The 15,415-nt window shown below is 38.5% G+C and overlaps 1 protein-coding gene and 1 pseudogene across 1 annotated transcript; both read left to right on the plus strand.

The window, feature by feature from the left end:
* The first annotated feature begins 2,662 nt into the window (after positions 1 to 2,662).
* LOC120520974 lies at positions 2,663 to 13,686 on the plus strand (annotated as a pseudogene).
* On the plus strand, positions 13,025 to 15,409 carry LOC120520976 (ATP-binding cassette sub-family G member 4-like). The gene is made up of 7 exons (XM_039742911.1): positions 13,025 to 13,162; positions 13,263 to 13,364; positions 13,606 to 13,774; positions 13,857 to 13,957; positions 14,041 to 14,199; positions 14,411 to 14,529; positions 14,607 to 15,409. Exons 4-7 carry the CDS (start codon positions 13,868 to 13,870, stop codon positions 14,821 to 14,823), a joined length of 585 nt encoding a protein of 194 aa, XP_039598845.1. The 5' UTR covers positions 13,025 to 13,162; positions 13,263 to 13,364; positions 13,606 to 13,774; positions 13,857 to 13,867; the 3' UTR covers positions 14,824 to 15,409.
* The last annotated feature ends 6 nt before the right edge of the window (positions 15,410 to 15,415 follow it).

The following is a 15,415-nucleotide window of genomic DNA, read 5'->3' on the forward strand; positions in this document are numbered from 1 at the left end:
CAGCCAGGATTAGATGCCCAGTGAGGGGATCTGACTCTGCCCTTCTGGTTGGGAGGACTATATATTTGAGGTGCTATCAGAAGTTGATACCTCATTCTGGACCAATGCTCAAGAGGGACAGGGCTCAGAACCAGCCTTGCTCTCTTTACTTTGTATGCTCCATCATGCACCATTTCTGTTTAAAGCTTTTCCCAAAATTAAATGGGGCAACCCAGCTCTAGCCCCAGCATTTATCGGGTTTAGTGTCATACCTCATATGACCACAACACTCACTGAGCAAATTATTAGGAGCACCTGACCACCTGCTTATCCATGCAATTATCTAATCAACCAGTCATGTGGCAGCAGCAAAATGCATAAACTCCTGCAGATACAGGTCAGGAGCGTCAGTTAATGTTCACATCAAACACCAGCATGGAGTAAAATATGATTGCCATGAGTTTGACTCTGGTATGATTGTTCGTACCAGATGAGGTGGTTTGAGTGTTTCTGTAACTGCTGGGATTTTCACATCTCTAAGGTTTACTCAGAATGGTGCAAATAGCAAAAATCATATAGTGAGTAGCAGTTCTGCAAATGGAAACACACTGTTGATGACAGAGGTCAAAGGGAATGGTCAAACTGGCCACAGTAACTCAGATAACCACACTGGACAACTGTGGTGAGCAGAAAAGCAGTTCATAATAAGTTGAACCTTGAGGCTGATGGGCTACAACAGCAGAAGACCACGTCGGGTTCCACTCCTGCCAGCCTAGAACAGAAAGCCAAGGCTACAGTGGGCACATCTTCACTAAAACTAGACAGATCAACAACAACAACAACATTTATTTCTATAGTACATTTTCATACAAATAATGTAGCTCAAAGTGATTTACATGTTGAAGAAAGAGAAAAAGACAAAATAAATAAGAATTAAAATAAGTGAACACTAATTAACATAGAATAAAAGTAAGGTGCGATGGCCAGGAGGACAGAAAAACAAAAAACTTGAGACGGCTAGAAAAAAAATAAAATCTGCAGGGGTTGCAGGCCACAAGACCACCCAGCCCCCTAGGCATTAAACCTGACATAAATGACCTCAATCAGTCCTCAGGGTATTCAGAGTTCTCATGGAAGAATGCAGGGACATCACAGTGGTTTGATCAGGTGGTGGTGGCCTAGATCTCCACCACAGAAAACTGGAAAAGAACAGAAGCGAAAGTAGGGGTTAGTATGGATTTTGGAGTCACCATGAATAATAATGATAATTAATTAATTGAATATACAGAGCATCAGGATTTAAACTAAGATGAAGCTATGAGAAAGCCATGTTAAACTAATGTGTTTTTAGCGTTTTTTAAAGCGCTCCACCGTATCAGCCTGGCAAATTCCTATTGGCAGGCTATTTAGGTGAATAACAGCAGAAGGCTGCCTCACCACTTCTTTTAAGTTTAGCTCTTGAAATTCTAAGCAGACATTCATTTGAAGATCTCAGGTTACGATTTCGAATGTAAGGTGTAAGTCATTCCGAAATATAAAATGGAGCGAGATTATTTAAGGCTTTGTAAACCATAAGCAGTATTTTAAAGTCAATTTTAAATAACACAGGTAACCAATGTAGTGACATCAAAACTGGAGAAATGTGCTTGGATTTCCTGAAGACTGGAAAAACGTAGCCGGTTTGATGAATCCCAATTTCGCTGAGGAGCACAGATGATAGGGTCAGAATTTGGTGCCAACATCCTGAGTTCATGCACCCAATCTGCCTTGTGTCAATAGTCCAGACTGGTGGAAGAGGTGGAATGGTGTAGGGAATGTTTTCTTGGCACAATTTTCGATCATCAATACCAAAGCTATAATGGCTTGAACGCCACAGCCTACTTGAGTACTGTTCCTGACCACATGCATCCCTTCATGGCCACAATTTAGCCATCCTTTAATGGCTCCTTCTAGTATAAAATGGACCATGTCCCGAAGCAAACTGGTTTCATGAACATGACAATTAGTTCTGTGTTCTTCTGGTGGGCATCCCAGTCACCAGATGTAAGTCCAATAAAATACCTTTAGGATGTGGTAGAACAGGAGATTGGCAGCATGAAAGTGCAGCTGGCAAATCTGCAGAAACATGCCAACACGGGACAGAATCTTGAAGGAATCTTGTGGAACCTAGGCGCAAGAAACTGAGGGCAAAAGGAGGCCCTAAGCTGTACCAGTATAGTGTGCCAAAGAATTTGCTCGGTACACAAAGCGTTCTTGTATGTTACAATATTTGTCTATTAATGGTGAATCAAGGTCACTGCTTACTCAATAGATGTTTTCTTGTACCATTCTCTTTTGACATCTGTTAAATAATAAATACAGTAACACTTTTTCATTCTCATTTGTAAGGTGCATAACACCAGATAAGACCAGTTTCTGCCGGTAATATGGCGTCATAAGTTTAAAATGTTTCATTTTTGTTATTTTGGTAGATTTGCCTCCCACCAACCTTCAACGTGATCTGCTCCTATTTATGGGGGTGAGCCGGTGCGATACCTTCATTGGGAAGCTGGAAGGCTGCTCAGGTCTGATTTAACTTCCTAGCGTAACACTCGTCTGGCCTGCCATCACTTTTGGGTACCACTGCCAAGACTGTGGCTACTCGTCTCAGTGGTGTACTCCACCACCACTGATGGACGCAGACATGGCCGAGGAAGGTACAAGCCTTGTACCTATTCGCAAATCTCCGGAGGATTCTGCAAGCAGCCGAACGACCCGAGAACTGCCACTTCTTGACTTCACGAACCTCCATGTGACCCAAGAGCCCGCGCCAGAAGACGCCACGCGCCCGAATGAAGAGGAAGACGTCGCGGAGGGATGCCGCGCTTTTCGTACCTGCGTAGATGTCAGCCGGTCGATTTGGAGTTTAAAGATATGTCGTACTCCGTGCCGGAAGAGTCCTTCTTTTCAGTAAAGGTAGGCGCCTGCATTAAACTCTTTATATATATGTATATATTTTTTAAAAAGAGCAACTCCTGAAAGGGGACACAATAATGTGCCATACACAACCGAGGGGACACAGCGTCGATGCCGGACGGGCATGCAGTGCCATCGCAAACTATTCTGTAAAATCGCTAAAAGTATGAGGGTCCGCAAGCGCTCTGACCGGTGGGCTGCTTGCTTAAGCCATAAACCAGGCGGGCTCCGCGTCCCCGCACTTAACAGAAGGCGCGATGTGCTTAAGAAGGACGGCGCCACAGGGTTATTGTCGCCCGTTTTGGGGTTTGCAGTACACTTTATTACAGAGCATTTTTCACATTTTATAATTTGTCGGCATCTGTTTTATAAAACTTTATTATAACGCGACCATGTGTCAGACCCCATGTTGACTTTGACCCCAGGAGTGTTTTCACTTTCGCAGATTGGCATCAAATTGATTTATGTTAGTAGGTTATAATACATTCATTGAGTGTCGTGTTTTGCAGCTTTCGTACAACGTCCTCATCACAGCATGAGATAAGGGGGCCCAAAACGAACTAATGGCGGTGTTGACACATCTAATATAAATTCATTTAATTTATAATGATCGTGTTCGCTGCGATTACATGGTTATATGTAGTTAAATTGTTAAAACCTCTTAAGTGGCACATTAATATAATTAACTGACACTGAAACAAATCAGATTCTTTTCTTTTAAACAGAAACATACTCTGCTTCATGAACTGTTGTCATTATTCGCTTATTTTATGTTATCTGTACTCCAAATTAACATATTTTTATACTCAAAACATGCGTGTCCATTTTCACTATACATCATTGTATTAAGTTAATTTATTGCACAGAGTCATTGTGCAATCTTAGGCACATTTACAAGCGTTTTAGTGCTTGTGTTGATAAAATGTGCCATTTTAATGGGTCAGTTAAGTACTTGAACGTGGACTTGTTCAGTCAACTGAAAATATCCCAGGACATTCGCCATGACCTAATCAAAGCATTTTACAGCTACATAAATAACATCACATCCTTCAACAAATGTCAATTTATGTGTAAAATTGAAACAAAACGTTTCTTAGGGATTGATTATACTACAGTAGTTATGTGGCACTTGTTGACATAACCAAATTAAGAAATTCCAACTAATGTAAATTGACTTTGCACATAATGAGCACGTTTTAAGGCTTAATGTATCTTTTCTAGTAGAACCGAATTATATTTCATGGGTGTCACATTTACAGTATAGTTTATGTGTAATCAGCTGAAATGGATTTCACAGCTTTAAACACTAGCACTAAACACCACTGCCATTCATCAAAATGAACACGTGCTGAATGCACACAGGGCTCTTTTCCATTTGTGGTATTCACATTAAGTTAAAAAGTGATTTGTGATTTTACAGTATCCTGGGTTTCAGGTTTGTCTCACAAAAATTGCTCTTTATTGATTTTGCTGTTTTGCTGTTTTTGTATATTTGATTTATGAGAGCTGTGGGTGAAGCTACTTGACTTTTGCATTTTGCTCTTTGCCACAATCAGCTCAAGAGAGGCTGTGTTGTTCCTTTTTCTATCGTCCAGTATGCCAAATGGGTGACGATTCCTGTTGCTGTTATGAATTATGTCCAGTTCAGCTGTCAGAAGTTTGTGATTCATTCTGCTTGCATTGTTTTGCCTGCTGTATCCTGGCAGTTTCCATGTCTTGTAGGGTCTGCTTACGTGATGCTGTCCCACCCAAGCTGAGCCTTTGTTGCTGCTGATTTTACTTGAAGAAGATTTTTATTTATTAAGAATGTTTAAGCTCACAATTTTGCATACAAGCTTGCTGTTTTAATTAAAGTGTGCATTTCAATATATTCTCCATCATACAACATGGATAACTATTCCTTTTGCTTTTATAAGTTGTGTCCTGTGCAGCTCCCAGAAGCTTTTGATTTATTCTACTTAAATTGTGGTGCTGCTTTATCCTGGCAGTTTCCATGTCTGGTAGGGTCTGCTTACTTGATGTTGTCCTACCCAATATGACCCTCTGTTGCTGTTGATTTTAGTTGAAGAAGATTTTTATTTATTAAGAATTGAGAAAGCTCACAATTTTGCATACAAGCTTGCTGTTTTTATTGAAATGTCTTAAATTAATCTTAATATATTTTATCAAAACTTTAAATGGGTAGAGGGTGGTGCTGCTGTCATAAGCATCTCATTTATACTGCTTACATTGTGAAACATATTTAATGCTGGAGGTTTTCGTGTCTGGTAAGGTATGGTTGCTTGGTGTTGGGTCTCATAATTTGTGGCTCTGTTGCTGTTGATTTTGCTTGCAGAAGATTTTTATTTATTAAGAATGTTTCAGCTCACTATTTTGGATATAAGCTTGCTGTTTTATTAAAGTGTCTTAAGTTAATCTCAATATATTTTATCAAAACTCTAAATGGGTTAATACCTGCTCATGCTTGTGTTGTTCTTATCAGCGTGTACTGTGCAGATGTCAAAACTTCTCATTTATTCTGTTTACAATTTGAAACTTGATTTTATCCAAACAGTTTCCATGTCTGGTTTGGTCTGCTGACTTCATGCTAGCCCTCCCGACATGAGCCTCTGTTCTAGTTGAGTTTTCTTATAGAAGATTTTATTTATTATGAATATTTAAGGTGACCATTTTGGATGCAAGCCTGCTGTTTTAATTAAAATGTGTATCTCAATATATAGTAGTGTCCAATATACAAAGTGGAGGACTATTCCTGTTGCTGTTATGAATTGTGTCCTGTGCAGCTCTCTGAAGCTTCTGATTTATTGTGCTTAAATTGTGGAGCTGCTTTATCCTGGCAGTTTCTATCTCTGATGGGATCTGTTTATTTGATACTGGTCCTCCCAATATGAGCTCTATTGTTGTTGATTTTACTTGTGGAAGACGTCCATTTATTCATAATGTTTAAGTTAACTGCTTTGGATACAAGTTAGCTGTTTTAATTAAAATGTCTCAGTTAATTTTGTTATAGTATCGAAAACTCTAAATTGTTGGTAACTACCTACTCGTGCTTGTGATGTTCTTATCAGTTGTATCTTGTGCATCTGTCAGAAGCTTCACATTTATTCTGCTTACATTATGAAACTTATTTTATGCTGGAAGTTGCTGTGTTTTTGCTTGAAGATGATTTTGTCCATTGAGGACATTTAAGATAATCATTTTGGATATAGGCTTGCTGTTTTCATTAATGTGTATCTCAGTATACTGTAGTCTTCAATGTATTGCTGAATTTTATTTGCTGAAGATTGTATTTATTAAGGATGTTTAATATGTGGATGTGGATGCAAGCTTTCATTAAAATGTGCATCTCAATAAACATTAGTGTCCAATATACAAAATGGAGGACTATTCCTGTTGCAGTTATGAATTGTGTCCGTGCTGCTCTCAGAAGCTTTTAATTTATTCTGTGTTCAACTTGAAATTTTTCCTCTATTGCAAAATGTTTTTGCAGATTTATTATGAATGTTTAAGATAACTATTTTCTATACTGTATAAACTTGCTGCTTTCATTAACATTTGTAAGTTTATCTCATTCATTTAAGGTTTAAGTTTTAAGTTATAATGCACTAATGTGCATTAAATAAATAATGGGCTATAATGACAGTTCTGTAGCTGTGATCAGATTTCCTGGTCTCAATTGTTTAAGCTGCTTAGACAATAAATCTGGTTTATACTGATACTAGTCAGCAGTTACTGACAGATGTGCTGAAATTTACAAATGCTGAATTTAAATGCAGCTCATGCTGTGTTTTATTTCTGTATTTTTCATGTGATGTGACTTTTGTTTTGGTGGGCTGTATAAATAGTTAAAGCAGGGGACTAGCAAGTGCACTTGTGGTTAAATGTTGGACGTTAATGTCCCTTCAAGGCTCTGTGTGTTTTAGCTTTGAAACATTTTAGCACAGGAAAACTTTTTAGCACACTGAAAATGCTTCTATTACCCTATATTATTATGCAACAAGGCCTTACCAATGGCTTCTTTTGGTCTTAATAGCACTTATCAAGCATAACTAAAATGTTTATTTATGCTGCATTGTGGCCTGCTAAAATAACTTTGCTTTGGAATAGCCGAGTTGGCTTTAATGAGACCCATTTTTCTTGATATTGCATACTTCAGGATAAGACTCAAGGATCCTTCATATTCACAAGTCATTTTATTAAGAAAGATTGTTGATGAAAGTGACAGGTGTAAATGGGAGTTACATTTGCATAGTCATCAGTTGGTTTGCTCTGCATCTCATTATTGTTTGGCAGCTGGTTAAAGCAAATAAATAAATAATTAAAGTGCAAGCCAATTAAAATCAAGACAATATAGCAATAATAATGTCCCATTAGTATTAGTTATTGGTGTTCAATGGAGAACATTGCTAGAACAAAACCTGCACCCAATGCGTTTCACATCCCTGCCTTAGACATTAAAACCACATATCATGCTTTATTTAATGTGTGAAATTTGAACTTCATATGCCCGTAATTACATTCGGAACAGCTGCAATTGCATTTTCAGATGTCTGCAATAACATTTTAAGATGTCCTTAATTTAAACACATTAAACCCACCCATCCATTATAAACCAGGTGGCTGCACTCTAACTTGACAACATTTGGGCACAAAGCAGGTTAAGATTTACCCTAGTGGGGGTAGGCCAACACTGCCAAGCAACACCATTCCCAAAATTAAAGCTTTTAATGTTAAATTTGTGTAAATAAAAAAAAATAAATGCCACCAAAACCCCAAAAGTACCAAATTCAAAAAAGATTAAAATTTAAAGTCACAAAACTACATAGAAAAATAGTAGGAGTGCTCTGATCAAGTTTTTAAGGCTGCTATCGATCACCAATTTACATGTTACTTGATTGGCCGATTCGATACCAATTTCGATTATTTTTTAATCCCTGTAAAAACTTTTTACACTAAATTCCTGCATAACCAGAAATCTAGAAGCCGTATGTCCTATTTTAAAGTGTATTTTTATAATTAAACTATATACCAGTGTTTCCCAACCTTGGTCTTCTGGGCACACTGTGGCTGCAGGTTTTGTTCCTAATCAGTGACAACAGATGACAACACTGATCTCATTTAATGAGCTGCTATTATTTGTCTTTTATTTACATTCAGAAAAGCACAGCAGCATGATTTTTACATTTATAAGACATTTAGAAATATTTCTGCTTTTGCTATCGATTTAAATGCTTAACTCTCTTTTGTTGATTTCATTATATTTTGCCTTTCTCTGTACAGTTTACCCCCTTCGTTGTATCTTATTAATGACAATTAAAATGAGCAAAGCAGACAAACATGGCAAACAACACTGAATAATGAAAAAGGCTGCAACTACTTCAGTGTCAGACCCACTAATTAGTAAATAGTAAATTAATTAAACAATTAGAACACCTAGAAAAGTAGAATGAAAATCAAGATGAAAATATTGTTAAAGAGAAAGAAATGCATTATTCCCATATAACTGCTTGGTACATTTTAATATACTGTATATATATATATATATATATATATATATATATATATATATATATATATATTTATCATCATCTTAATTAGCCCAGGAGTCCAATTAAAAACAGAAACTGGTTGGAACAAAAACCTGCAGCCACAGTGTGCACCCAGGACCGAGGTTGGGAAACACTGGTATAGACAACAGATGTTAACTGTTCAGTTTTTATTAACAAAATGAAATTATGTAGGCTTATTGTTCTTGACTATAAAAATATTCAAAAAAATAAAATTTCCTTAAAATACATACTTTAATAAAATATGTGCAAAAATATTTATCTATAATGCATATGACATAAAACAAAATAAAATGCTTCTCATAATTAGAAGCCGTCATATTGTTTCAGTTTAATTAAAATTAAAAAAAGTAGTTTTTACCATTTCCTAACAAATATATATATATATATATATATATATATATATATATATATATATATATATATATATATATATATATATATATATATATATTCTCTCACAATCAGTTAATTGATACTGGTAATTAAATACTGCTTAAATGTAAGTATACATGCACTAATAGGTTTTAATCATTTTAAATCATTAATTGAACTACAGCTTTTGCTTTTAAAATACACATTTACTATATTTATACAGGTTTTTTTTCTTCAGTGTATCAGCTATACATTTGTAATTCTTGAGGTGTAATTATAAATATGGATCACCATTTTAATCATGTAGTACTTGTTTCTTAAACAATCGGACCACTAAAGCCAAACATTTCAAACCCTGCAATCCACAGTTGCAAAGTAAAGTAGGTAAACCCTTGGAATTCCCTGGACTGGAATTGCCACCCTAATTACTAATAAAATGTTGTCTGACCTTCATCTAATTCACAACTGTAGACAAACACAATTTGACTAAGCTAGTGATGCACAAATAGTTCCACTTGTTACGTCTTTATTGAGCACATAAGCTAAACATTCACAGTGCAGCTTGGAAAAAGTAAGTGAACTTCCATGTTACATAAGACACACAAGAAAATTGACAAATGAGAGGAGGCCATTCACTCCGTCAGGCTCGTTTGTTTAGCTAACAGGTAAGATGTCTCAATTTCTCTTCTGGACACTTTTGGAGGTTGTAAAGGTTTCTGCTTTAACATGATGGTTTGTTCCAGAGTCTCTCAACTCTTTGTGTAAAGAAGTGCTTCCTGGCTTCAGTCTTAACTACACTTCCCCTTCATTTGTACTGATATTAAGAATTTCTCCAAAGCTGATTGGGAAAAATGGGTTTCAGTTAAGAAGATGAGACTGGAAGTGTGGGTTTCACAGGTGCCCTCACCCTTTAAATAAAGGCATACCAGCCCAGGTTACTGATGGGTGTATTACACAAATGACAAAAAATGAAAAACCTAAAAGACAGAAACATTTAAATAGTGGCATAAAGCCAATTTAGAGTAGTCAGTTCACCTGTCCTGAATGTTTATGGCTTTTCTCCGAGCACCAGAGAAAAATCTTACGGACACTGGGAGCTTGTGCAATGTGTACACTGAAAATAATGGTTCCAGTAAGACTTTGTAGGAGTCCATGGTGCATAAGTACATCAAAATGAACCACTCATGAGCTTGTTCAACATGGCACTAGCATGACTCTCATAATACCATCTAACTGATTATAGAACAATAACAGCCTCAAAGACATACTTACCATGAACTAACAAGGTGCCCACTACATACTCACTATGGTCTCAATAAGGAACTTCAGTAAGCCTTTGGTGTTTGATCACAGGTCACAAGACGATCCTCAAGTGCCTTTCCGGGAAGTTCTGCAGTGGGGAGCTGACTGGCATCATGGGGCCCTCTGGAGCTGGCAAGTCCTCCTTCATGGATATCCTGGCTGGGATGCGGTGAGTTACTAACAAATGTTCTTGTGCTACATGTGTCAGTGAAGTGTTGTACTTGTCAGCAAGTAACTCTGTGTTTGAACATGTGTGCTTTTGTGCATTTCTTAATCTTTTTGTCCACTTACTGAGCAAATTGTTTGGACCACCTGTATATTCATGCAATTGCCTAACCAGCCAATCAATTGGCAGCAGCACAGTGCATCAAATCCTGCAGATGCAGGTCAGGAGCTTCACTTAATGTTCACATCAAACACAAATCCAACATATCAGCAGTCCAGGCTGGTGGTGGCGGTATAATATGGTGGGAATGTTTTCTTGGCACACTTTGAGCCTGTCAGTACCAATTAATCATTATTTTAATACCACAGCCTATCTCAGTATTGTTACTGACCTTGTGGATCAGTTCATGGTCTTAAAGTACCCATCTTCTAACGGCCAATTCCAGCATGTTAATGCAACATGTCACAAAGCAAAAGTTGTCTTCAACTGGTTTCATGAACATCATGATGAGTTCAGTGGTCTTCAGTGGGCTTACCAGTTACCAGATCTGAATCCACTAGAACACCTCTGGGATGTGGGAGAATGGGAGATTCACAAATCAGCAGAATTTTTGTAGCATAAAGCAAGTCAATGTCTTATGGAATCCATGGCATGAACAATTAAGGCACTTTTGATTGCAAATGGAGGCTCTACACAGTATTAGTATAGTGGTCCTATGAATTTTCCCACTGAGTGTATGTATGTATGTATGTATGTATGTTTGCATGTAGGCATGCACTGTATGTATGTATGTTTGTATATATGTATAGTTAATTAATGAATCCTCTCACCACGTACAGAGAGTGTGAAGAGGGTCAGATCCTGGTGAACGGCCAGCAGCGGGAGCTCCGCACCTTCAGGAAGATGTCCTGTTATATAACGAAGCGATGACAGCCTATTTCCCAATCTCACTGTGCTGGAGTCCATGATGGTAAGCCTCATGCAGTGAGCACACATTCCCTTTTAAAGCTCAATGCTCATTGCTTGTGTTTTTATTCCTGCAGTTGAGTGCCAACGTCAATGTGAAGGAAACAACAGCTGTGAAAAGAGACATGGTGAGCTAACCTTAACAGATGATATGCACACAGTGTACATGAATACACCAGGCACATAATCATGATGTATATTATGTCTCACCTTATACATTGACATGAACTGCTATATATGTGTCAGGTCTTAACTTCACCCAGATTTGCACTAATACTCACTCCTTCTGCTTGTCATGCCCTGTCTCACTCCACACACCTACAAACAATCTCAGTGCATACCATTTTGTACAGAAGCATTCCTGCAACACACTACAGATTAGTCCTTGCCCTTTGTTTCACTCTGGAAGTACAGAAGCACAGCACTTTCTAAATGCATATCCTACATATACTGTACATATGAGTTAAACATCTATCCATTTTCGTAACCTGCTTTTTATATTACTTAACACAAACATACTATTAATCGCACTGTCTCACTCCAGAGACTCACAAACTGTATTTCACTCTTCCACTTATCAGCAATTACACTCATTTAATATTGCATTCCAATGCACCTTTCAGTAGGTGATTTTTAGTCTTACGTAATATTACTTTAAACAAATACACACTGTTCAAATCTCACACTATTTCCACATGCATACACGTGCACAGTCGCATTACTCTGAAACACGTATTCTGTCCCAGTCTATTTTATTCTAGACATGCACTAATTTACTTAGATCCATGCTCACTACACATCAGTTGATTCACACACCTACTTTAATTCTTTTTGTGTATCTAAGCCCATACCCATGGTTAAAATTGTCGAGAAACACACACACTTACAATCTCTGAGTTGAATTTAAGTATTTCATTCCAGAGGATTGTGCTTTTATCCTTTTTGCTTGCCTGCAGGTCAATGAGACCCTTAACGCCCTTCATCTAAAGAAATACGCAGACATTCAAACAAGCATGCTTTCTGTTGGGCATCAGAAACTTCTTTCAATTGCACTGGAGGTCCTAAGAAATCCCTCAGTTATGTTTTTGGATGAGCCCACCAGGTATTTGCAATTTGGAAGTGTTCAGGTTTTGTGGCACCTCAACAACTTGGTGTAGCAGCACTTTAACACTATTTTCCCATCACCCATTATCCCTCCAGTATTCTAGATGGATACTTTTCTTTCGAAGCTATTTCATTCTTGAAGTCTTTGGCACAGTGGGCGACAATCGTCTGTATCATTCACCAACCAAGCTGTGACATCCTAGATTTGTTTGACAAGGTGAGTCTCTGCTCTGCCTGCAGATGCCATTCTGTATGCTGTGTTTGAGCCTCAGCTTGAAGTCTGTTCCTGGATTCTATAGCCAGAGGCAGAGTCCTGCGTTAAATGTCTACTCCAGAACAAAGTTATATTATAGCTTGAAGGCTCCTCAATTTGTGTCTTTCTACAGCTGTACATCCTAAGTCGAGGCCAGTGTATCTATGATGGCACCGTATCATACCTCACCAAGTTCCTTACAAACTTTGGTCTGCACTGCCAAAATACCACAGTCCAGCTGCCTTAAGTATGTAGCTTGTGGCCACAGCAATGTCTAACTTATTACTCAGAATCACTGAGACAGTCTGTCTAATCTGTTCAATGTCTTCTTTTTGTTTCTTTTATGTCTTCTAGTGCTTAAAGAGGCAGCAAAGAGCTCTGAAATGACATCTGTCTTTGTGAAAGCTGTGAAAATGGCATGTGCACCGTGGAGCAGCAGGAAAAATTACCAGCGCAGAAGAGTCTGCTTCCTCCGATCCCAGCCATCGCCAAAGCGTGAGTACCACCAGGGTATGCATGTAAACCCTATGTTGTGGGCTTTTATGATTCAACAATTGTGAAGCAATGCCAAATTGTTTTTCTGATTCTGTCACAGGAGGACGTGGACCCCATGGAGAGTGATGAGTTTGTCACCAGCACCTTCTCTCAGTTCTATTTCCTACTCAAGAGGTCCTTCATCTGCGACTATCTACAACTGGTAGGTCACCCACATCTGACTCCGTAGCCTATTCTCTTGTCATTTTTGTCTATCTACATGACACTTATGACCCCAGTCCATTTCCCTCTTCTTTCTGACTAGCTGCTAGTTGTCTTGCCTGTCTGTCTGTCTCCTAATGACTTGTGGATTCCCTCTTTCTCTAACCCTGACCCTTAGCCCATCCCTCCATCTCCTCCTTTAGATTGTTTTCTGACTTTCTTGTCATTCTTTTTCTTCCCAGAACCTGGTTCTTCAGAGATTCACCTTGATCATCATTACTGGCATCATGCTTGGATTTTGCGTACCTAAACGTCTCAAATGACATAATGAAGGTCCCTCAGAACCAGGGCTGTTTATTCTTCATTGTGTGTACCATCACGGCTTCAATAAAGCCTGTGCTATCCTTGCATGTAAGAAAACTACAGAAAGGTCGCCTTAATGCAAATAAAAAAAAAAAAAACAAGTGTGTGATTCTTCCTTTTGCTTTCTCAGGTCCTCTGGAGATGTCTGTTGTGCTAAAAGAGCACCGTAACAATTGGTACAGCCTCAAGGCTTACTACCTAGCCAAGATGATGTCAGATATGCCCATCCAGGTGAGCCGCTATCCACTGAAATATCTCTATGACCAGACAGTATCCTGTGTTCTGAAGGTAACTTGTGGTGGGATTTCTTACAGATCATCGGCCCTATCATCTACTGCTGTATAGCCTACTGGATGACCAGCCAGCCTCCAGAGGCCACACTCTACTTCCTCTTTGCTGCTTTCTTAATCCTCGTGACATGTGTGACCCAATCAGTGGGCCAGTTCCTTGCAGCAATGTGTGACAATTTGATGGTATGTGCCTTTTTATGTAATCTTACAGAAATGCTGTTACTCAGCTCACCCTGGATGTGGTGTGAGTGAGGCGAGTAGGAAGTGTAGCTGCCAGTTGATGGAGGTGACTTAACAGATAAACAAGCGAGGAAAATGTATGGGATGTCACATTTGTGTGTTACAGTATAGTCTCAGTCTTGACCCTCGCCTCATAATGGTCTTTTTCATCCAGGGTGCCGATACCATGGCGTGGGCTGTGGGTGCTATAATGTGCATCTTTGGCGGTTTCTTTGGCCCATTTGATAGGCTTCCCACATACCTGGGGTGGATTGAATATGTGTCCTTCATAAGGTGAGTGGAGTGCAGAGCATTCGGAGACAGGTATCTTGGAGTAAATAAATGGCTTCTAATTCTGTGTATTCTTCCAGGTATAGCTTTGGAGAAATGGTATTATCCCTTTGTGGTATGGATCATGCTGACCTGGAGTGTGCTGAGGGCATCTGCCCACTACAGAAGCCTGAGGCCAAGCTGGTAGTAGACATCAGTATAATGGTCATCTACTTCCTCATCTTCCATCTGGCAGCGTATCTCGCTCTGTGTTACAAGGTCCGGGCATTGAGGAGAAAGAGAGAATACGAAAATTGAAGTCCACTGGAGCACAAGAATGGTCCGCCTACATCTGAATGGATCTTCGCAAAGTACAAGTTTGAATTGATTTGCTTTCTCTGTTACACATCCTGTGAATGAACTGACTGCCTACAAGTGATGCCACGTTCTGTTGATGAATGACACATTAGTTGACAACTGGAGCCATGAGATTCTGACATCTGTTGAGCTGTGGACTTCTGCCTTATCATGCAAGTTTAGATTTATGGACTAATAGTTTCACTCATTGATTCACTAAAGAATAGTGCAAAGTTTATTTTCTGAGGCACAAAGTTTTTTTTTTTTTCTTTGAAAGTTATTTTACAATGAGTTTGCCTCCTTCTGTGACATATTAAGAATGTTTATCAATATTCAGTTGCAAAATACAATTTTCATGATTTATACATCAATTACACATAAAAAAATGATTGTGATCTTTAACAAAGTCACATAACAGACAAACACAATCTGCTAAAACTAATAAAGACACAAATAATTGTACTTCTGAACTTTCACAGTCCCATCAGAGGGTTCAAGTCTATTGAGTAACCGGTAGAACCTCCTTCATGGTGGCGCCTTGCCGTAAGGAGAC

The sequence above is a fragment of the Polypterus senegalus genome, unplaced genomic scaffold (assembly GCF_016835505.1).
Source record: "Polypterus senegalus isolate Bchr_013 unplaced genomic scaffold, ASM1683550v1 scaffold_4669, whole genome shotgun sequence".
In the NCBI taxonomy this organism is placed as follows: Eukaryota; Metazoa; Chordata; class Cladistia; order Polypteriformes; family Polypteridae; genus Polypterus; species Polypterus senegalus.

Excerpts from the sequence above, each read along its gene's own strand:
- LOC120520976 (XM_039742911.1), top strand. The coding sequence starts at position 13,868 with ATGTCTGTTGTGCTAAAAGAGCACCGTAACAATTGGTACAGCCTCAAG. Across the intron at positions 14,200-14,410 it reads CAATGTGTGACAATTTGATG|GGTGCCGATACCATGGCGTG; the intron begins GTATGTGCCTTT and ends TTTTTCATCCAG. Across the intron at positions 14,530-14,606 it reads GAATATGTGTCCTTCATAAG|GTATAGCTTTGGAGAAATGG; the intron begins GTGAGTGGAGTG and ends GTATTCTTCCAG.